At 56.9% G+C, this 23196-nt stretch overlaps 1 protein-coding gene across 3 annotated transcripts; it reads left to right on the top strand.

Annotated features, from left to right (window-relative positions):
• The first annotated feature begins 52 nt into the window (after positions 1 to 52).
• On the top strand, positions 53 to 19954 carry LINGO1 (leucine rich repeat and Ig domain containing 1). 3 transcript variants are annotated; one of them, XM_047796625.1, is made up of 2 exons: positions 53 to 151; positions 17714 to 19954. In XM_047796625.1, the coding sequence occupies exon 2, from the start codon at positions 17726 to 17728 to the stop codon at positions 19568 to 19570; it is 1845 nt and encodes a 614-aa protein (XP_047652581.1). In that variant the 5' UTR covers positions 53 to 151; positions 17714 to 17725; the 3' UTR covers positions 19571 to 19954. The 3 variants fall into 3 exon arrangements, with proteins under 3 accessions (XP_047652581.1, XP_047652580.1, XP_047652579.1); XM_047796624.1 differs by lacking the exon at positions 53 to 151 and adding an exon at positions 174 to 288; XM_047796623.1 differs by lacking the exon at positions 53 to 151 and adding an exon at positions 2426 to 3045.
• Positions 19955 to 23196: the final 3242 nt, after the last annotated feature.

The following is a 23196-nucleotide window of genomic DNA, read 5'->3' as shown; positions in this document are numbered from 1 at the left end:
CCGGGTGTATATAAGACAGAGGGCTGGGAGGGATCATTTCTTTCAGAGAAGCAGAAGGGGAAACGGCTTGGATACTATTTACAATGGAGAACTAAGACTGCGACAGTTCCTCCCAGACACACAACTCCTTGGTCACCCCTGCCGCTCCAAGGTACAGAGGGACAATCGCGGGCTCCAGAAGACCTCACCCCGGGACTCCAACTTCCTTAGCCAGCATCTGGGGATTGAGGGTGGGGGCAGTAAGGCTCTGCCCCATTTCTCCGTCGAGATCACTGAGGCAGGGAGCAGGTGAGTCGGGGGCGGAGATCTGCGGTGGCCGTGCAGTGCCTGCGTCAGTCGCCGCACCAGGAATAGCCCCCGCCCCCGCCCCCGCCCCGCAGCGGGTCTGCGCGCCCGCCGGGAGCCTGGCGGAGCCTTTACGCAGAGCGAGAGTGTCTATTCCTGTCGGGCTGGTGGGAGGAGGCGGCGCGGGAGGGCGGGAGCTCACGGGTAACTCACACAAACAGCCGGGGTGGGGGAGCCGGGGAGCCTGGGAAGGGGGTCCAGGCGACAGAGTTGAGGGGCCAGGGAGCCGCCTGCGCTGGGCTCTTGAAGGGAGGGGGCCTCCTGTGTCGGTTTCTTTCTTCCCCTCCCACCCATAAGACCCTCTGCCAAGCCTGCCCCCTCCTGGCTTACGGGGGGGGTGGGGGTGGGGCTGGAAAGCGATTCCAATCCTCTATTCATGGCTTAACTAACTGACCCCTGGGAAGCCACAGAAACTCTCTGGTCCTGGGGTGCCTTTTCTCTGTCACAGGGGGCCAACAGCGCCGCCTCCCAGGGTTGTTGGAGGATGAATGCAGAGTGCCCAGCACAGTATCCTCACTTGCTAAGAGGTAGCTCCACTTAGGCCTAGAGTGAGGATGGACATAGACGTAGAAGACAGGAGATGGTTCTCCAGGCAGAACTGTCCAGAGCGTGGTGCGGCAGTGAGCCTGAGAAGTACCCAACTCTGTTTAGCTAGAACAGAATGTCTGTGCAACTCTTTGGACTGCCTGTGAGGCTGAATAGTGGAAAAGTAAGATGGTGCTGGGGTGGGGACAGACTGGTGGCCCCACCATGCCAGCCAGGTATCTGCAGTGAATGTTAAGCAGGCTCCATGCAGGACGGGGCACTGGGAGCAGGATCCTCGCGTTTGCCCCAGACATGGAGAGGCCTTGGGCCAGTCTCCCACTCCCTCCCCTGGGAGCCTTAGCATCCTTTTCTGCGGGGACTCCTACCCGGTATCAGGAGCACTGATGTGCTCATGGGATGCACTCCCAGCACTGGAGAAGGGCGAGCTGCCAGGTGATGTCAGCATTGATGGTTATTCTAACCAATCTAGTTTAGTGTTAAAGGGTATCTGGCTTCAAGGAAATGGAAGGGGATGTACAGTGGAAGGAAGTGAGGTCCCAAAGGTTGTAGCTCACTCTGTGGGCTTTGCCAAGACACCCCTGTCAGCCGATTCTCTGTCTGCCGGTCAAGGACGATCCCGGTTTCTGAAAAGAAGTCTCTTTCCTTAGGCCTAAGTATATGGCCTCAACTCAGAATCCCCTGGACCTTTGGGGAGGGGGGTGAGGGACAGCCAAGCCCACATTGAGGCTCTGCGTTGCCCTCTGCTGGCCGCTGGGTGCAGTGCCTGTGCCTAGAGCCGGCCAGAGCTGCCTGCTGCCCTCTGCTGGGCAAGGAAACCAGGCTGGGCGGGGACCCAGGCTGCAAAAGAAGGCGCAAGACCCCGCTTCGGGTAGAGCTGCGGGGCTGGCGCTCCTTCCTCGCACTCCCCTGGAGCTTCCCTCTCTTCCTACCTTGCTCCGAGGCCGCCAGGTTGTGAGCCCAACAGGGATTCTCAGACAACTCTGAGAAGGGACAAGGCGCAGGACCGAGGCTCCCGGCCTGACCCTTCCCACGCCGTCCTCCAAACAACCCTGGGCTGGTGGGGAGCCTTGCCGGTTCACGTGCGTGTGTCGGTCCACACGGCATTGTGCAGTAACCCCAGTTAACATGTGTGAACACACTCATGCGCTCACATGTACAGGCGAGAGGCCACGCGAGGGTGCGCACACACCCCGGGGAGGACCGCAGGCCAGACTCCCCTGGGCCGCCGCGGCGCGGGACTCGTAGGGGCGCGGCCGTGTGCGGGGCTGAGGGACGCGGGTAACGGCCATCGCGCAAGGCTGGCGCGCCCCTTGTCTGCGCCCCCTGGCCAGTTTCGCTGCCCCATCCGTGCAGGGCGGTGGTCGGGACGCTCCTCGCACTCCGCCCCCGTCGCTGAAAGGAGCGCCCCACCTTACCTCCCCCCGCCTCGGTTTGGCGGCCGCGCCTTCTCCTCCCCCGCCCGGCTCCCGCCGCTAGCTTGCTCCCTCCCTCCCTCGGTCCCTCCTCCCTCCCTGGCTCGCTCCTCGCTCCTCGCGCTCCCTCCCCGCGCCGCGGCAGAGCGCGGAGCCGGGGCGGGAGCCGGCGCGGGAGCCGGAGCGGACGGCCGGCGACAGCGCAGGCGGCGGCGGGTCTTGGTACCGGCCCCGGAGCGCGTGGAGTCCCCATCCGCGCCGCTCCGGCCTCTCTCCCGACGCGGGGCTCCGAGCAGCATGCGCGGCCGCTGCCCGCCGGCGTCAGCCCTGGCCCCGGCCCCATTGAGGAGCGCGCCTGGCCTCGACCCCGGCCCCAGCGGCAGAGGCGGCGGCGGCGGCCGCTCCAGGCCGGCCCGGGGCGCAGAACCAGGCTCGTGGAGCCCGCGTCGTGCGTCCTGAGCACGCCCGCCCCTCCGCCCGCCGGGGCCGCGGCCTCCCCCCTGCCCACTCCCCGGCCCTTGCCCCGGCCCCGGCACCAGCTTGGCTCCGGCAGGCGTGGGAGAGACAGACAGACAGACGAACGGCTAGCCCCGCGAGGGCGAGCGGACTGCCGGGCGGAGGTGTCGGAGGAGGAGGAGGAGGAGTAGACGGAGGAGGGGGCTGGGCAGGGGCTGGGGCCCGGCGGGGGAGACATGCGATTGGTGACCGAGCTGAGCGGACGGACAGCGCGCCCGAGATGCAGGTGAGCCCGGCGGCCGCGGCCCAGCCCCGAGTAGGCAGCCCGGCGGCGAGCGCCCCTGGGGGCCGCCGTTAGCCTGGGCTGCGCCCTCCTGGGGCTGTGGGGCACCCCAGCGTCACCTAGACCCGCTTAGGGGTCACAGATCTGATTCCACCCCCCCCCCAAAGCCCTAGAAATGAAGATTCCTGCTTTCCCGTACCTCCCACTCCAACAAATTCCAGGTTGACTAGCTAGGACCCGGAGCTGTGGAGGGGTCCCAGTGCTGTTCGTCCTCTGCCCCCCCTCCTTTTCTGAGCACTGGTCACCCTGGAGGATAAGTCCCTAGCACGGGGTGCCCGCCTCTCTCCATAGACCCTAGACACCCCCAGGCAGCCCTAGCCAGCACAGCACCAGGTTCCCTAAGCCGGTGGATGCAGGTCAGGGACGGGCTTTCTCCACAGGCACCGGGCTGGGCACCACCTCCCTCCCCTAACCTGGAGCAGCCTCTTTCTAGCTCCTGCCCATCGAGGGAGAGGAAAAGGCAAATGGGGGCTAGGAGAGTGGGAGAGAGGGACTTGGGGTTGAGGAGGACCCAGGAACCATTTAGGGGCCTCCCCTTTGTCTTCAGCCCTTGCTTCCCACTTCCTCCTGCCCCACTTTTCATTCTGAAGCAGACCTGGTGGGAGATGGGAACCAGCTGAGTAGAAGAGGCCTCCTTCTCGACCCCCTACCTCTGCAAGGAGGGCTGTGGGCTTCCCGATCCCCCAGGCACCTCCAGGTGGATCCCACTTTGAGGAGGGGTGGGGTCAGGCCCACCCCGCCATGTCCTCCTATCTCTTGTCCTGGGTCCCAGCCCTGGTGTGCCAGTGTCGGCATCTCTTCTTTGTTCTCAGAGGTCCTGGGGTCGGGCTGGGGAAATGGGGCATCTGGGAGTAGGGCAACAGCTCTGCCCTGGTGGGGTGGGAGTGCAGGAAACCTGAGGTGGGGACAGTGCCATCTGGGCAAGCCCCTTCCCTGCCAGCCCAGCCCTCCCCCAGGTTTCCTATGCTCGTCTTGGGCAGCCAGCTGGAGGTTGTGCAGCCCAACCTGGCCCACGGCTCCGGCTCAGCCCTGCTGGTCATTATGCCAGAGTCTCCAGCACTGGTGCCTCCCATGCCCAGGGAGAAATGAGCCGGGGCATCCAGGCGGCAGAGAGCCTGGGGCTTCCCCACAGCCAGTGAGCAGCACTATGAAGGAAGGGAGGGTCAGCTGCTTCCAGCCCTTTGTCCTTGTTTGGGCCAGGAGGGGCTCAGAGTCCTTACACCTCTGGAAAGATGCCAGCACCTGGTTTGCTGGGACAGCTTGCCTGCCCTTCCTGCTTTCTTCCCATAGCCTGAGGCAGGGGAGAGGGGATGAGGTTGCAGAGGGGAGAGGCCAAGAACTCCTCGGAACCCAGATAGGGCTTCCTGACCGCACCCAGCTGCCCCTCCTGGAGGGGGGCTTAGCATAAGCAAGGGCAGGCTCCCTGTGGCATCTTTGTTGTCTCTGTCCCCTCTCCCACTCCCTGCCAATTAAAGTGTGAGGTGGCCCTTGGTAGGGAGGGCTTGGTCAAGGCTGCAATGCTCCCCAGTTTCTGGAGTTAGAGTGGGTCCCTCATCCAAAGAGTCAGGTTTTAGGAGATGAGTGGGTGCTCAGGGCCAAGGTATCATGGCCTGTGGGCTGAGGGCAATGGGGAGACTGCTCTCCCCCTTGCAGTAGTTCTCTTTGATCCTAGGGATCAGCTCCCCTATACTAGATATTTTCTAGTATATATACACTAGGATATCTAGGGGGATACCAAAGTAAAAAAAAAAAAAAAAAAAAAGTCTCGTGAGGGTGGGTCATTGTTCAGCAAAAAGCCACACAGGATCCCTGGTACCCGTGATGGCTCATCTGGTGCTGCTGTCCAGGTGCCACCAAAGCAAATGGTGAGAAGATCATGATTGGGTCTGGGGGTTGGAGGAAATGCATTCCTGTTAAGAAATGAAGCAGTCCAGCGATTTGCACAGGGTCCCATGGAAGCATGAGGCAGTGTGTCAGGTGCAGGTTTGAGGAAGTGAGTCCTCTGGGGCTAGAGAAGCACCAGGGAGGGGAGGCTTTCAGTGGTGGTGGTTTCAGAGCCAGAGACTTGGTTTTGCTGGCTGGGGTCTCTTGGTCTAGCTGTTCTGTGCTCTTTGGAAGGATGGTGGCCTTCCAGCCCCAGGGTCCCTCCTTCCTGATGGTTACCCATTAATGGCTCTCTGTTCTGTTCCCACCAATCCCCTTACATATCCCACATATCCCCCCATCACCTGGCTTGGTTCAGCATTCCTACCCAAAAGTCTTTGCTTCTCCTGGCCCCTTCTCTAGGAAGCCTCCCTGACTTCTCCATGTCACTGACCCTTCTTCTCCAGGCACCCACAGTGTAGAAAGAATCATACTGGTTTGTGCCTAATATTGTACCACCTAATTCATTCACGCATTTATTCTACACATCCTGATCTGCCCTGCTCTGCTCTGGGCTGGGCTCTCCCATGGCCCCCATGGATTGCCTTGAACACCTGGGCAATCCTGTACCCATCTCTTGGGCTCCCCTGCCTGGCCCCTGGAATAGGGAAGATGCTGGAGCCACCAGGGAGCAGCTGGTTCTGGTGGCAAGAACTACCTGAAGGGGACACAGTGTCTTTAGCCTGTAATGGATGGACAGGGATAGGTGATGTCAAGGATGCCCCAGGCAGGGGTTGGGGAGAGCCAAGGCAGAGTATTCAGTAGCACACAGCCGCACTTAGAGAAGGATGGGATTTGTTCCTGGGGGCTGAGGCAGGCAGAGGACCTCCAGGAAGAGAGAGAGACTGGGTATCTCTGGAGGGAGTAGAAGACTTGGCAGAGACACAGAAAGCAGGATTCCAGCATCAGGGATGGTTTTTTTTTTTTTTTTTTTTTGGTAGAAAGAGTGTGGGAAGGTAAGTTCATTTCCAAATGCATTTAAGGCATGCTGACCTTTGTTTATTATGTGCTGAAAGAATGAATTAACATCCTTGGGTTCTGTGGATCCGGTAGAGTTGTGCTGACAGCCGTCTCCTGCTCATGTGTGTTCAGTTCCTCCAATGTTATTTAATAGTGAGGTTGTTGCATGTGGTCCCTGAAGCCAGATGCCTGGGTTCACATCTCAGCTCTACGAACATCTCACTCTGGGATGTGGGGCAAGTTACTTAATCTCTTGGGCCTCCATAAATTGAGGATAACAAGGGGGCCATTATGAAGACTGAGTATGATCATGTGTGCAAAGCATTTCGAACAATGCCTGGTACACACTAAACTCTCCAGAACTGCTATCAATGCTGTGCTCTCAGAGTTCATATCAATGCTGTGCTCTCAGTCAAATCTGGTTCAGAGATCTGATTTCATAGCTGAGAAAACCGAGAGCCAGAGAAGTAGAATGACTTGCCCAATGCCTTCTTCCTGACCTGTGGTCTGGGACTCTTTCTCATCGGTCTAGGCACAGCCTGTTAATTAATTAATCAATATATTTACTACTGCTGCTCTTCATATAATGAACATCAGGGCCCTACTCCCCAACCCGAGCACTAACACTTTAATAACGACATACATCATCCCCTGTTTTTCTTCTCACTCCATCCCTTGGCAACTGCTACCCTACATTATCTATTTAGCCTTCTCTTGCCTTTTAAAAACCTTGTATTTCAATATAGATAAATTACTCAGATTTCGCTATTTTTGAACTTTGTAACAGGAGCATGAACACTGTACGTGGGCCCCTGTAATTTGCCGTTTTTCTTCATCGTCCTATTCCTAAGCTTCATCCCCACTGTTGTCAATAATGGTAGATGTAATTCATTCATTTTACTGAGGTGTAATGGTCTGTTGTTTCAACGTAAACTGTATTTCTTCTTCTTCTTCTATTAATGGGCCTGTGGGTTGTTTCTCCTTTTGCTCTGACAATGCTGGTGAACCTTCTTGTCCCTTCCTCTGAAACAATACGCAGAGCATCTCTGGGGCACGTAGCAAGGAGCAGAATTGCTGGGCCTTAGGGCATGTTCATGTTCGACTTTACTAAGAAATGTGCCACTGTGGTTTTCCAATTGGTCGGACCAGATATGCTTCCCCCAGCAGGAGAGGAGTATCCCTGTCACTCCCCGCCCTCATCTACACTCAGGATGGTCAGGCATCTTGACTTTTCCTGATGAAATGCGCCTTAAATGCTCTTACATTATGACCTGGATTTGCATTTCTGGAGTTCACAGTTTCTGATGTATGGGATGGGGGTTGAGACGGGCAGCAGCCAGTGTGTAGCGGATGCTCGCATACTATGTAATCATCCCCTTTGCTCTTCGGTTTCTCCAAGTGTTGGGACGCTGTCCGTACAAACCCTGAGCTCAGGGATGGGCAAGAGCCATCGGGGAGGACTTCCCAGGGAAGTGGGAATGAAGGAGGAGCCAGGAGAAACTAAGTCCCCACACATTTAGGGCCCCTGGAACCCTAGTGGTTCTGTGTTCACCAACAAGATGGGCAAGGGTGGTCCTAGCTTAGGAGGTGGCGGGAACCTGTGCTTCATGATTTTAATAATGCATAGCCTCCCGATAAACCCCGTCTGTATACCCTGGCACCTGGCACAGGGCTCGGCCTTGGTGGGTGCTTAATAAGAATTTGGTGACCCAAGGAGAGAACGCTAAGGAACAAATATATGTTTTCCCTCTTTCATTCCCACATCCTTGGGGAGCCCTCCCTAACTGCCCTTGCCCACTGAGAGACTGAAGGGGGGCTGTGCAAGGTGGCTCCTAGGCATTTACAAGGCCCCCTCCTTGAGGCCGTGAAGCCCCTGCATATCCGCAGGGGCCGAGAAGCCTGGCTGGTAAGCTCGTTGGGAGCAGTTCCTTCTGCCAGCCTGGTGCACAAACACTTGATCCCACACTGCTTTCGCCACCCAGGCCTGGGGCCCTGGAGCTGGTTAGAGATGAGTGACGGGGCTGGTGGAATAATTATGCCTATTTCATGTGACACCCAAATTGATTGCCGCCAGGGTGACATTACCAGGGCATTGTTCCTCATCTCCAACCTCTTATTACATGTTATTAGGGTGTGTGGCGTGTGTGTGTGTGTTTTTCTATTTTTTCCCATTTCGGAGAATTGATCTCCCTCTGCCACCTCCTTTGCTTCCCTCTGCAGAGAACCTGCTCCAGGCCCTGGGAGGGGTGGCGGCTCAGCCAGCAGGTTTTGTCTGCCTGGACCCGTGCAGGACTGCAGATGCTGTTGGGGGGCTGGCCATGTCAAGTGCCTTCATTTGAGTGGATGATGGGGGTATCTCAGAGCTAAGAGGCATGGCTGAGGTGTGGATCCCAGCAGAGGAGTCTTCTTGTAGTGTCCCCGATCCATGGTCTCTGCTTGCACACCTCTCGTGACAGCCTGCTCACTCACTGTCCACCAAGACACATCTTCCATCCTGAACTATCTGATCTTCCATTTGATTCCTTACTGAATGGGCCTCCTCTGCGACTCCTCTGGGACTCTGCCAGTGGGTCTTGGCCTCGCCCTGTGGGCCTGCGCTAGACCCTTTGCACCCTCTGCCTGGGGACACCCCTTAGAAATTTGCAGAGATGCCAGGCCCTCCCAAATCTGGGCTTCTTGTGAATGGGCAGCCAGGCGATGGCATCACTTGTGCCTGAGCAGAACACACCACCAGTATGTGTCTGACCAGAGGGGTGCATCTCCTCTTGACACCGAGAGCCTTAGTATATACACTTGGTTGGAAAAATTGGCTTGAGCAAGAGGTTGGCCAAGATTCTCTTGAGCAGAGAGGGCTCTGAAGAGTCAGTGCCAAGGGGGGGAGGGGGCAAGTGTTTTTATTTATAGGTTGCCTGTCCATGTTATAAATAACTCACTAGACCTGGGTTTTAGTGTATTGGGGGGTTGTTTGAAAGTCGTTTCTCCCTTTCGAGGCAGCAATCATGCAGAGCTTCACCTGTCCCTGACCTGGTCACACCATGAATGGAGAGGCTCTGTGACCCTCACATGATGTTGGGGAGGGAAGGTGGCTGCAGGCAGGAGCCTGGGGTTCTTCCTAGGCCCTAACCCTGTGATGCCGTGGACCTTGGACAAGTAAGTCCCTGATGCTCTTGGGCCTCAGTTTCCTCACCTGTGCAGTGGTGTTTAAGGTTATCCTGCCTCTGGAGTTAAGCAAGCTCATTGACCTTTGGCAGGTGAATTAATGGCTTGGGACCCCAGTTCCTCATCAGTAAAGTGGGGCTAATAGTACTCCCGTCCCAGGGTATGTGGTGAGGGTTGGTGGGGTCATTCTGCAAAGCATTTAGTTTATGTGCTCCATATAAATGTCTTGTCCCTTCTCTCTCCATGAATTCTCTGCTTCCAGCCCTGTGAGGGCACTATAAAATCTGCCATCCCCTTTTCTAAATGAGAAGTTTAGAGCCTCGAAATACGAAGCCACTTGCCCACAAGCACGCAGCTCAGCAGCCCTTGAACTTGAGTCATGGAGAAGCTGTCTACCAGAGTCGTCAGGACAACCTGTGGTCTTAGCTGCCTCGGGCCTAATTCCAGCTCCGCCACGTACCCCCGGGGTGATTTGGGGCAGGTCGCATCACTCTCTGTGCCCCAGTTCTCTGATCTGTAAAATGGGAATAATAATACCAACTTCATCGGATTGTCATGAAGATGAAACAAGTTCATGTCTGAATTCATGCCATGCTAGCTTTGTGACCTTGAGCAAGTTACAGAAACCTCTTTGCGACCTTGAGCAAATGACAGAACCTCTTTGTGCTTCTGTCTTTTCAGTCTGCAAAATAAGACAAATAACAGGTCCTACCTCAACAGGTTGTGGTGAGATGAAATTAATTTTTTATGTAAAGTACTTAGAATAATGCCTGGCACACCCAAAGCCCTCTATTCGGATTTTTCCAATCATCATCATCATCATTATACTTATTAGGTCTCTGGCTGTCAAATCCCACACAAGATCCACCACTCCCTTCAGCTTCCCCATTCACACCCTGGGTTTCTGAGGCTGTGACGTCCCCCCCAGTCTAAGCCAAGGTTCGTGGCCCTTCCAGGTGGGGACTGACTGGTTTCCAGGCCTTCAAAGCCTGAAATGGACCAGCCTGAGCTGTTCCCAAGGTCAATGAGCCCGAGGGCTGGAGCATCGGGGAGAGGGCCCTGGGGTGCTCCAGACAGAGGGGGGCTCGTTGGAGATGAGGAAGGTATGTCTGCAGGTGCCTCCCAGGGGTCCCCTGGCATAGGCGGTAGATGGGGCCAGTGGCCTTTAGGGGCACCCTTCTTGTCCCCGAGGGCCTGGGTTGGCCTCTCAGACCTGGAGAGAGATGGGAAGGGGGGTAAAAGTGGTACAAGGCCTGCACTTCCTGGAGCCTCGTCAGGTCCCCAGATGGCTGCTTGCCTACCCCTCTTCAATTCCAGAGCAGCACCAATCCAAGGAGGAGTGCAGTCTACCCGGATAGGCCCGGCACAGACAGCAAGGAAGCTTCCCAGAACTAGTGGCTCCCTCCTGGTTCCTTCCCCCAGGCTGGCTCCTAGCTTCCCGGCTGGCCTCCCACCTCAGAACAACCCTGTGGAAGGGCAGGCATGACTCACCCAGGTCCAGGACTCACCCAAGCTCACACAGCAGGGCAGGGTGCCCTGGCTGGGGCCCAGTGCCTTTTGCCCACCCAGAAGTGGCCTCCTCTAGGCCCTGCTCCACCTCGTGCCTCCCCACTGAGACGGCAGCTCCTGGAGGGCAAAGCCTATATATAGAAGCCTTTAAACACTAAGATGCTTTGACAATTAAAATTCATAATTTATCCCGCAAATGGCCTGAGGCTGTGGGCTGGCCGGAAGGCTGGCAGCTCCTGAGATCGGCTGTGCTGGGTGGGGTGGGCGGTGGGGTGGGCAGGGGCAGCCCTCCCGTAGGTTCAGGGGGCACCCGTGCTTGCCCAGGGCCACTCAGGGCAGCTCCCCTAGCAAACAGGCGGGCAGCCCCACTGTGCCCAGTCGGCATCCTCCAGCCTGGCCGGGGCTGAGGGGCCCAGGTGAACACCTTTGGGAGAGGATTGAGTTTCCAAGTGCACCTAAGAGATGTGGCTGGTGGCACTGGTCCAGGGAGAGTGAGGAGTGGCAGTGGCGGGAGGAGGGACAGCAAGCACACACATCCACGCAGGCGATACAGGAGTGCCTGCGCGAGCGCACGCACGCATACACACACACACACACACACACACCCCGGGGGCCCAGTAACTCTTGGCTAGAACCAAGAGCAAGAGGAAAATAAAGAATTATACACGACAAAGGACATGACCTCAATTTTCTTTCAGGTTGATTTTTCTCTCCCAGTGGGGTGGAGGGGCTGAAGGAAGAGGAGGAGGGAGAGGGCAGATAGATGGCGGTGGGCAGACCTGCCCAGGAGCTGCCTGCCCATGGGCCACCGTCCGTCTGCATTTCCCCGGCCAGAGCTCGGCCTGGGTCCTAACCCCTCCTCTCAGGGTTCCTTGTGCCCCCTATGCTCCCTCCCCATTTGCCAGGAGGCAGCCTCTGCCCTCCCCCTCCGGGCTCTCAGAATAGCCCTGCCGGATTAGACTGGCCGGGGAAGGCTGAGTTTCCCCTGTTAGCGGCTCACACCTTAAGCCATTATCAGCCATTCACACCTCAGCAGGGATTAGCCCTGGAAAGCCGGAATGGAGTATCTTTAAAAGGCATCCAGGGACCCGGGTCAGGATTTGGGGTAGGAGAGAAGCAATTAGGAGCCCCTGGATGCTCTGGAAGGGGCCAGGCCACCAGTCACCTCCACTCTGCACACCCTTGTCTGCATCATTCTCGGCTGAAAATGCCGCCCCTCCTGCCCCTGACGTGGCTGGTGGACACGTATCTGCATTTCAGCCTGAGCCCACACGACACCGCCTCCTTCTTGAAGCCTCTGTAGGGAGCCTAGACTAGGAGTCGAGAGCTGTTCTGGGAAGCTGTCCCAGCAGCTGTCTGTGGGGGTTATCTGCTCCCTGAAGCCAGGCCTGCTGGTGCTGAGCTGTATCCTGCGCAGCCCTGCCCTGGGGGCTTTCAGTCTGGGGGACACAGAAGGGGAGGCAGCGGAAGCTCCACAGAGGGAAGAAGGGAGAGAGGTAAACACACCAGCAGTGCTGGATGGGCCCCCCAGAGAGCCAGAGGGATCCCTGCCTTGCAAAGAGCTGCTTTGGGTAAATAACCCTTGATTATTTGGATTCTGAAGGCCAAGTGAGAGATCTCTCCAGGCTGAGGGCAGATGGTCCACCCTCGCTGTGGGAGACAGGCCCCAGGAGAGAGCCACCATCAGGGACTTTCTAGACAGGCTTCGCTCCACCCCACAGCAGCCTCCTTTCAGCCACATGGCCACGACTCCTTCTGAACGGCTACACGTCCCACAAATGTGCTTTACCATATCATGAAATGGATCCAGCTGCTCTGTGCTCTGGAGCTAAAGGCAAAAAAGGGACTTCAGAAGGCAGGGACTTGGGGACAGGGCAAGTCACGAGGAATCTAGAGCTTACTTTGCCTCCAATCTTTGGGGACCCAGCAAGTCCCTTTACTTTTCTGAGGAATCAGCCCACCTCGGGGGCAGGAGGCAGGATGCAGTCACAGGGCTTTCGGCAAGCTGACCAGCCAGCCGACAAGGCATAGGAAGGTCCCTGAAGCCGTCAGCCCCCCTTCCCAGGCCTGCCATCATCATCCCTCCTCCTTCCCTCCCTGCTGCAGACCCAGCCTTAGGAATATAGGCTGTCAGGACAGGATGAGATCGCACCTAACAGCCTCATTTCCCAGTGAGGAAGCAGCTCTGCCCAGCTGTCCCAGGTCCCACAGCTAGGCTGAGAACCCAGAGGGCCATGGCCGCATGGGTGGCACTGGGCACCTCCATGCCAAGGATCTCGTGCCTGTGTGTGCTGGGGATCCCTGCGGTCCCTGAGGCACACTGAGTGGGAACACCATGAAATATTGATACTGTGAACCAAAAATAACTAAACCTTCCATCGTGTGCTGCAGCCAACCCCAAATGAGCTGAGATTCCAGCATAGACAGAGGCAGTAGGCCTAGGAGAATGGTATGGGGGAAAAACACTGAAAAAATTCAATGTGTTTCAACATACCATTTTCCGATGATTGGGGAAAGGCTTTTTGTCAGGACTGGGGGACAAGGTATCTAGGTGCAGCTACCTAAGGACTCATACCTTCCCTCAGCCTTGGGGGCCTCCCCCGCCACTGCCCCACCTGCCTGCCCCTCCTTTGGGTCTGCAGTGGCCTGTGTGTCTGAAGGAAGTCCTGCTTCACTCCTGGTGGCTCTTGGGGCAGGCAGCCCGACCCGAAGGAACAGAGCTCTGCTGCCTCCTAGCTTTGTAGCCTAGGCCTAAAGGCCAAAGAATTCCCTTTTGAAAGCATCAGCTTTTCTCATCTGTAAAATGGATGAGAAATACCTTCTTCGAATGCTGGGTGAGGGTTGCTAAGACAGTGACGATAAAGCCTAAAACGTGGTCTGTAGCAGGTGGTTTGCAGATGCTTGTCGCACCCCTTCCCTAAGTGCAGAAGTCCAACCCGCTGGTATGGGCCGGGCTACGAGTGCAGTGGAGGCACACCCATCCCCCAAGGGGGTCTCCAGGTGCTGCCTTAGGAGAGAGAATGACCCCTGGACCCCCTCCGGGGTTCTCCAAGTTCCCCAGGGTGATCCCATACCCCTTCTGTCTCCAGCAGTTGAGCCCTAGGAGGGCAGCCCCAATGGGAGGCCCCAACTGGGGAGGCCAACCTCAAACAGATCCTTCCAGCCTCAGTAGAACTGCCCTTTGGGGCCCGAGCCCCTCCTCCTCTTCATTCCCTAAGCAGGTTTGAGGATGTTGACTTTCTGGCTGGAGAAAATCCAGTTCCTTTGTGGTTTCCCTCAGGGACCCTGGAATCAGTCCCTCCCTGCACAGTGGGGGAGAGAGCAAGAGGGCAAGCATCCTTGAGGTCACACAGCGAAGTGGCTGATGTGGGAGCCATTGAGCCGGGCTGTATCTACCCTGAGACATGAGTGAGGGTGTGATGGTGGCAGGCGGCCCTCGGCAGCACAGGTCTGATGGCTCGGCTGCCCCCGCGGCTCTCCTCTGCCACCCACCTGCCTGCCGTCCATGTTTATTTTCTTTGTATGTATTAGTCCAGTTTTTAAACTCTAGCCCTTGTAGGAAGCCCTTCAGGGGGCAAGGATCCAAAGTACAACACTGATTATAATGCATAAAACAATTCTCCTTGGCCATTGCAGGAGTAACCGGCAGGATTAACGGTGCCAGGGTGGCAAGAGTAGCGCGTTACTCACTCAGCAGTTTTGGCGGCCCCATCAGACACGACCCTACCAGGATCCCTAGATGACAGGGACCCCATGGGGGGGCGTTAGACCAGGAGACCCAGCCCAGTGTATCGTGCCCAACTGGGAAATCATCTTAGCCCCTCTAGGCCTCAATGGTGCTGCCTTTCAGGACAGTTGCCTGTAAAAAAGGTGAGATGAAGCATTTCGGAGGATGTGCCCTTCTGAGAGCCTGCCCTGGTCCCATGGAGTAGGGCCTCTTGCTCTGTAGGTCTAACTGCCGGGTCTGCCACCAAGGGCAATGCCGACCAGTTTTTCTACCAATGTATTTGAATCCTCCAGGTCTCTCTTTGCTCAGTGTAAGTCCCATCAGAGTGGCTTCAACCCCTGCAAAAACTCTCATGCACACTCACTTCCTTCCAAAGAACATTCAATGGAGTCTCTTCTGTGTCATCCCTTGGTCTGAGGCTGCAGACACACCATCTCCCCTCAGGTACCTCACTCTCTAGCAGGTGAGACAAATGCATCTGTGAGGGTCTGACCCAGGATTAAACATATGACACAGAAGAGGCGCCAAGTGCCGAGGGCTTTGGAGCATGTTTCCCTCTTTGCTCAGGTCACTACGAGGTTCTCACCTTTAAATCATTTTATAGGATTTTCTGGCTTGCTTTCTTAACCAGCTTGCCTTCTTTAGCTTTACCTTATCATCTTGTAACATAATTTTTCTGGCCATTGGTTCAAATCATTTTTTGGAATGAGATGTACTATATACATCAGTTATGTAATGTCACTAGTAACAAATGTGAGGTGCTTTAGAGTGGTGGGCAGAGATGATTTCTGAAGGAGTAGATCAAGGAGGGCTTCATGGAAGAGATGGCCTTTGGGGGCAGATGGTTACAAAGGCTGCCCAGATAGTAATGCTGGGAGAGATCTTCAAATGGAGGACTTTGAGGCAGAAATGTGCAGGATAAAGCAGGGACCCTTGGGTGGCCTCTGGGAGGAGGTCAGTGGGTAGGTTGAGGCAAGGGGGTGGAGCCTTCAAAGGCCAGATTCTTGTCTGTATGAGGGGCTTACCAGCATCTCAGGGTAGTCTGTGCCCTGCTATCCCCTCTTTCATTTCTTAGCACCCTCTCCAGAAGCCCCTACCCCACCTGCCAGCTCTGGCCTGAGCTGGGTGCTAAAAGTCCTGTTTACCTCGCCAGGTCCCCAGGCTCAAACCCATGCCAGCCCCGGCTGCCAGCCCAATTACTTATTGATCGCCTGTCAGGATGTTTGCTTTTCTGGTGGGTCACTGGAGCGTGTGTGACTGGAAAATGGCCTGATGGGGGCGGGGTGGAGGAGGCCAAACCACAGAATAGTCTGGAAAGAGGATGAGAGGGGCTGGGGGAGGGGGCATGGACAAAGCCCTCAGGAATAACAAAACCTTGCAGATTCCATAGCATGTCAGCGACACCAGGAGCCCTCTCTGGTTAATCAGTCACTTAGTCGATCAACAACCACGGAGCACCCGTCAGTCCTAGGAGATGGCTGGAGCTCTGGAAAGTGTATGGAGTCGTAGAAGTCTGACAAACCAGAGCCCTGATCTCAAATCTATTCCTTCTACTGGCTGGGTGTCCTTGAGCAGCTACAAGATCTCCGAGCTCCAGTTGCCTTAAGGGTTGCTGTATATGCAGATGGGAAGACCTGTAGCTTTAGAAATAGAGGCTGGATACAGTTCTCCTTGGGGAGGAGCTTCGATGGGTGGGAGAAGGGCCAGAGCTGGGGGCAGAAAGGTGGGACCCTTCTAGCCTGGGCCTCCTCTTCTTACAGTGAGCCCCCTTTGGGGTCACGAGTGTGGAGTATGTGGATGGCAGCAGAGCCCCAAGGCTGCCAGGCTGAGGGGGATGGGTCTTCACTCCCCCTGCCCGGCCCCGAGCAGTGGAAGGGCTGCAGCTCAGCTCCCAAAGACCATCTGGTCCAGACTCTGGAGTTTAGAAGCTCCCAGCCCACTATGTACCCTGATGGACCAGTTTCCCATGGCGTGGAACAGAAATAGAGGAGGGAAGGGCAGTCTGGGCACAAGTGGGAGCAGGTGTCCTCTGAACATGGAGAGCATAATGGGGGGCTAGGTCCCGCACAACCCTTGCTCACACCACCTGCAGCCCATACTCAAGCCGGGCCCTCTTCCAGGCACCGTTTCCTTTGTCACCACTACCCAAGTCCTGCGTGTTGTGCAGGGCCCAGCTGTAACAAGCCTCATGTCCCCAGTGCCATGGTGTAAACTGGCACCTCCAGGGCTGCCTGTGTTGTCCTGGGCTGTGGGAGTCTGACTGCTACCCCGTCAGACCAGCAGCTGCAGGAACCCCGGTACTAGGAGGAGGGAGGAGGGTGATTGGAACCCAGAGAGACAGATGGGTGATGCCTGGGCGGGTCTTTGGAGAGGAGAACACTTCCTACTGGGGATCAGAAAAACTCAGAGCAGGGGACTCTAAATTAGGCCTTTAAAATAGGGTTTTAACAGAAAGGGGCATTCCAGAGGAAGGTACAGAGAGTCTGAGCTCAGGAGCCTGGGTGGGTCACTGTGGCGGCCCAAAGGAAGGGGAGAGTTGGAGAGATTCCACCAGGGGTTATCAGGGCTGGGTTCTGGCTTTCTGGATGGGGGCGCCTCCACTGATCCTGAAACCCTCCTTGTGAGCAGATTCCCAAATACAGGCAGGAACCACGGGGTGTGCTGATTGCCCAGGATTCTTGGACTTTGGGCTCAGCAGAGTGTGGATGGGGAGGGGACCATGGTATCTGTGCCTGGGGATGCTCAGGCTGAAGGCTGACAGGGTGGGCCCCAGCAGCCTCAGAAATGTGTTCCTCTGCTGGTTGTTCCTGGGGGCCTCAGTCTTTGAGTCCCTTTGATCCCGTCTATGAGCCCTGCGGGCAGCTCAGCAGGTCTGGCTTTATTCCTGATGAGCCCTAGGGGAAGCTGAGGCTCAGGGTACCAGCTGGGGTGCTGGATGCATAGGCGGAGTCACACGCCTGTACAATGTAAGACAAAAAGGAGGTAGACACAGCTCAGGGTGCCAATACCAGGCTCATCTGAAGTGACCCCTCCCCTTCCATGAATCCCTGGATCCCGGGGATGCCAGAGGAGGATCCTTTAGGAGGGCTCTGGGCAGGGTAAGAGACAAGGAGGAAGCAGCGTGGCGTGGCAGGAGGGCCTCTCGCCTGGGCATCTGGACCTCACTGTGGGGTCCCAGGCAGGTGTCCTCTGCCACTCTGGACCCCCGCCTCTCTCTGTGTCAAGGACATCTTCATGGGGCAGGAGGGCACAGGGCCACAGAGGGCTCAGGTGGGGTCCAGGAAACGCCACCCTCTAACTGCCCCCTCTGTCCTCTGCTTCCTCCTGCCGCAGGTGAGCGAGAGGATGCTGGCGGGGGGCGCGAGGAGCGTGCCCAGCCCCCTCCTGGCCTGCTGGCAGCCCATCCTCCTGCTGGTGCTGGGCTCTGTTCTGTCAGGCTCAGCCACCGGCTGCCCGCCCCGCTGTGAGTGCTCCGCCCAGGACCGTGCCGTGCTCTGCCACCGCAAGCGCTTCGTGGCTGTGCCCGAGGGTATCCCCACTGAGACCCGCCTGCTAGACCTGGGCAAGAACCGCATCAAAACACTCAACCAGGACGAGTTTGCCAGTTTCCCGCACTTGGAGGAGCTGGAGCTCAACGAGAACATCGTGAGCGCCGTGGAGCCCGGCGCCTTCAACAACCTCTTCAACCTCCGGACACTGGGGCTCCGCAGCAACCGCCTGAAGCTCATCCCTCTGGGCGTCTTCACCGGCCTCAGTAACCTGACCAAGCTGGACATCAGTGAGAACAAGATCGTTATCCTGCTGGATTACATGTTCCAGGACCTGTACAACCTCAAGTCCCTGGAGGTCGGCGACAACGACCTCGTCTACATCTCCCACCGAGCCTTCAGCGGCCTCAACAGCCTGGAGCAGCTGACGCTGGAGAAATGCAACCTGACCTCCATCCCCACCGAGGCGCTTTCCCACCTTCACGGTCTCATTGTCCTGCGGCTCCGGCACCTCAACATCAACGCCATCCGGGACTATTCCTTCAAGAGGTTGTACCGGCTCAAGGTCTTGGAGATCTCCCACTGGCCCTACTTGGACACCATGACTCCCAACTGTCTCTACGGCCTCAACTTGACGTCCCTGTCCATCACGCACTGCAACCTGACCGCTGTGCCCTACCTGGCCGTGCGCCACCTGGTCTATCTCCGCTTCCTCAACCTCTCCTACAACCCCATCAGCACCATCGAGGGCTCCATGTTGCATGAGCTGCTAAGGCTGCAGGAGATCCAGCTGGTGGGTGGGCAGCTGGCTGTGGTGGAGCCCTACGCCTTCCGTGGCCTCAACTACCTGCGAGTGCTCAACGTCTCTGGCAACCAGCTGACCACGCTGGAGGAGTCGGCCTTCCACTCGGTGGGCAACCTGGAGACGCTCATCCTGGACTCCAACCCGCTGGCCTGCGACTGCCGGCTCCTGTGGGTGTTCCGGCGCCGCTGGCGGCTCAACTTCAACCGGCAGCAGCCCACATGTGCCACTCCGGAGTTCGTCCAGGGCAAGGAGTTCAAGGACTTCCCTGATGTGCTTCTGCCCAACTACTTCACCTGCCGTCGCGCCCGCATCCGGGACCGCAAGGCCCAGCAGGTGTTTGTGGACGAGGGCCACACGGTGCAGTTCGTGTGCCGGGCCGATGGCGACCCTCCGCCCGCCATCCTCTGGCTGTCGCCCCGCAAGCACCTGGTCTCGGCCAAGAGCAACGGGCGGCTCACGGTCTTCCCCGACGGCACGCTGGAGGTGCGCTACGCCCAGGTACAGGACAACGGCACATACCTGTGCATCGCGGCCAACGCGGGCGGCAACGACTCGATGCCCGCCCACCTGCATGTGCGCAGCTACTCGCCCGACTGGCCCCATCAGCCCAACAAGACCTTCGCCTTCATCTCCAACCAGCCGGGCGAGGGAGAGGCCAACAGCACCCGCGCCACCGTGCCTTTCCCCTTCGACATCAAGACCCTCATCATCGCCACCACCATGGGCTTCATCTCTTTCCTGGGCGTCGTCCTCTTCTGTCTGGTGCTGCTGTTTCTCTGGAGCCGGGGCAAGGGCAACACGAAGCACAACATCGAGATTGAGTATGTGCCCCGCAAGTCGGACGCAGGCATCAGCTCCGCTGACGCACCTCGCAAGTTCAATATGAAGATGATATGAGGACGGGGCGGGGGGCAGGGACCCCCGGGCGAGCCGGGCAGGGGAAGGGGCCTGGCCACCCGGCCGCTCACGCCTGGTCCTCCCCACCTCCTCCCCGCCCCTCCACACACACTCTTTTTCTCCCTCCCACCCTGTCCCCTGCTGCCCCCCGCCGGCCCTCACCACCTGCCCTCTTTCAACCAGGACCTCAGCAGTCCAGGCCTGGGGACCCCTACCCGCACAGGGGCACACATTGATAGACTGGAGTCCGAAGCTGATGAACCAACATGCGGCACAGTCAATAATTCAATAAAAAAAAAAAGTTACGAACTTCCTCTGTAACTTGGGTTTCAATAATTATGGATTTTTATGAAAACTTGAAATAATAAAAAGAGAAAAAAACTATTTCCTCTAGCTAGTCGGAATGCAAACTTTTGACGTCCTGATTGCTCCAGGGCCCTCTTCCAGCTCAGTTTCTTGTTTTTCTCTTCCTCCTCCTCCTCTTCCTCCTTTCTCTTCCCTTCCCCTGTGGGGAGGGATCACTCAGGAAAACAGGGAAGGAGGTTCCAGCCCCATTCGCCTGCCCACCCAGCCAGGGCAGTTGCCAAGAGCAGGTTGGGTGGCGGGTCTGGGCCCAGCTCTGAGCTGGCTGTTTGCAGGGAGCGGGTGGAGGGAACAGGGCTGCCCAGGGGGGGCAAGGGCCTGTCTGCCGAGCTGCCAGGCAGCACTACTGCCAGGGGGCGGAGGCCTGGCTCGGGTGTGGCTGAGACTCTGGACAGGGGCTGGGGTCCTCCTGGAGGACAGCACAGTCAGTGGAGAGAGCCAGGGACCAGGGCCTAGCTCTGGTCCCAGCTCTGCCGTTGACTTGCTGTGTGGCCTGGAACAGGTCATTGACCCTCTCTGGGCCTCAGTCTCCACATCTGTATAAATGGAAACGCTACTCCCCGCCCTGCCTACCTCACAGGGCTGTTGTGAGGAATTGATGAAATGATGTATGTGAAACACTTTGTAACCTGTAAAGCGCTGTGCACACGTGTGGGTGACTGTTCTCATTATGGTCATTATTATTTCATTGGGGGGGCAAGGCTTCTAAAGGGGTCTCCATGGGGTTGAGGTTGGGGGCATGCCAGGGGAAGGCTGCCGCCAGGGACTTCCAGCAGCTTCTCCCAGTACAGCTGCCTGGCGATGACCACAGCACTGACTGGATGGCCAGGGCTCTAGACCCCCAGAGGAGTCCTGAGGCCCATCATTGCTTCTACCCTGAGTGTGGGGGCCCCCCAGGCAGAAGTCCCCTGCAGCCTTGACCTGGACCTATCCTGGAACTAGGAGCACCAGCTCTCTCCAAGCCTTCTTTACACGAGCATTTATCAAGTGCCTACTGTATACTAGTCTTTGAGGGCTGCCCTTAGGACTGCCCAGTCCCAAGTCACCACCCCAGCCTTGCCCCGTCTTCCACCAGGCCTTACTCTGAGCTTCGAAGGGTTCTGAGTTTGAGACTGGGATCTATCTGCATATGAGCTGACAAGGAGAGTCAGAAGCGGTCCTGCTCATTCAAACCAAACCTAGATGCTCCATACTCAGTCTTGGAAAGGGATGCTCTGAGTGACAGAAGTGCAAAGAGCCAGAGACCTCACCTTGTAATTTTCCCCAAATCCATGGGCTTAAGAAGCTGGGGTGGTAGCTTGGCCAGTAGACCATGTGCTCACCCCCAACCTCTGTCAGACAGGGAGGGGCACCAGGGAGTCTTGGCTTCACCCCTCCCAGTTTCCTTTTTCTCCTTGGGGACTCCTTGGATTCAGCTCCACAGTGGGCCCAAGGCCACCTGCTGCCCATTAATTCTCAGGTGAGGAGAGAATCCAGCAATGCAGGAACCCACGGTCACAGACGTAGCTGAAGTTGGTGATGGGAGTGGGGACACAATGTAGAAGAATTGCAGCAACAAGAAACTTCCAGAATGCAGCTCCTCCAGGAGTTCCCGTTGTGGTTCAGTGGTTAATGAATCCGACTAGGAACCATGGGGTTGCGGGTTCGATCCCTGGCCTTGCTCAGTGGGTTAAGGATCTGGCATTGCCGTGAGCTGTGGTATAGGTCTCAGACGCGGCTCGGATCCCGTGTTGCTGTGGCTGTGGCGTCAGCCGGCGGCTACAGCTCTGATTCGACCCCTAGCCTGGGAACCTCCATATGCTTCGGGAGCGCCCCAAGAAATGGCAAAAAATAAAAGGCAGCTCCTCCAATCAGGGCTCTTCCTGGGGCTCACATCCCCAACCTAAGCTGGCATGAACTAGGTTGCTGCATGCCTAGCACCTTCTAAACTAAGCCTGTGGTGGGATGGCAGGGTGAGCAGAGTCTGGCATGGAGTTGGCACTCAGTCACTCATTCATTCATTCAATTTACAAATGTACCCAAGAGCCTGCTGTGCTCCAGGCTCCCAGCTGATGCAGTCTGTGTACACTTGCCCACATCTCCCAACTACCACCTGTCCTTGGTTCTGGGGAAGCCTCAAGGCCTCTGAACTGTGGTTTTTCTCCCTGGGAAGAAACAGGCTCCTCTCCCCACTGGATCCTAGAATGTCGGTGTGGAAAATGTTGCTGGTCTCCAGGGGGCAGCCTAGACTAGCGATGATAAGGCTCTGTGGTTTGAGGTCAGGGCTGAGTCTGAGGTCCTGATCTAGCACTTACTAGCTTTTGGGGATTGTTCCTTATCCCCTCGGTCTTGTCATCTATAACACAGAGATAATCTTATAATTTTTGGTCTTAGGTTAAATGAGGGAGCATAGGTATATTTGTGGATTGGTGTAGCCTGGCACTCGGTAAACCCTCTACCAATGGTGCACGATGGTGCAGAGTCAGGACCAGAGAGAGTGGTAGTTTAGCCAAAGTCATAAAGCTTCTAAGTGACAGGACATGAGCCTGGGAGTTCCAGACTGCCAGAGCCGCAGACTTCTAAGCTTGGCTCAGGGACTCTCAGAGCCAGGCTGGGGGACCCCCATCTGGCAGGAGACAACTTTGGGGAGCTCAGGGGCAGGGGGAGGAGTCCTCGGACCTGGGGGTGGCTTATACGCCACAAGAGGCCAGAGGTATCACATGAGGCTTCCAGAACCCAACAGGCTGCCCACGTCCAGAGAGAGCAGAGCAGAGGCTCTCCATCGCCCAGCCCCGGATGCCCTGGCAGGCACTGTCCTCACACACAGGTAGCCCATAGGACTGTCACTTAACCCCTCCAGGATGATGGGATCCCCAGGGCTTCACAAGGTTCCAGTAAGAGCAGTAGGTTCAGAGGGCCAATATTTCCCTAGCTACTAGGAGGGAACTGGACCCCCAAGGAAACTCTGGACACAAGAAAATTGTGAGGTTGTTTTCAGATGGGGAGAGAATCAGTTCATGGGGATGAGTACCTGAGGTCAGGGGGCCGAGTTGGCCCAAACAAAGGAGCCCGGACACTGGGCAGAGCCCGGGCTGGGAGCTAAGCAGCCTAGATTTTAGTACTGCCCCTTCCTAAGGGTGGGATATTCATCTAGAGAAGAGGGTAACAAACTCAACCGCAAAGAGCTCTGGCAGATTTAAGGGGAAAAGCCTGAAAACTCAGGCTAGAGAGGTTGCTCTCCCATGGCCTGACAGAGAAAGAGAAGGAACAGATACCACTCACTC

This window comes from Phacochoerus africanus, chromosome 9 (assembly GCF_016906955.1).
Source record: "Phacochoerus africanus isolate WHEZ1 chromosome 9, ROS_Pafr_v1, whole genome shotgun sequence".
Classification (NCBI taxonomy): domain Eukaryota; kingdom Metazoa; phylum Chordata; class Mammalia; order Artiodactyla; family Suidae; genus Phacochoerus; species Phacochoerus africanus.
Note: the sequence above shows the minus strand (reverse complement) of the source record. Positions and strands in the feature narration are given on the sequence as shown.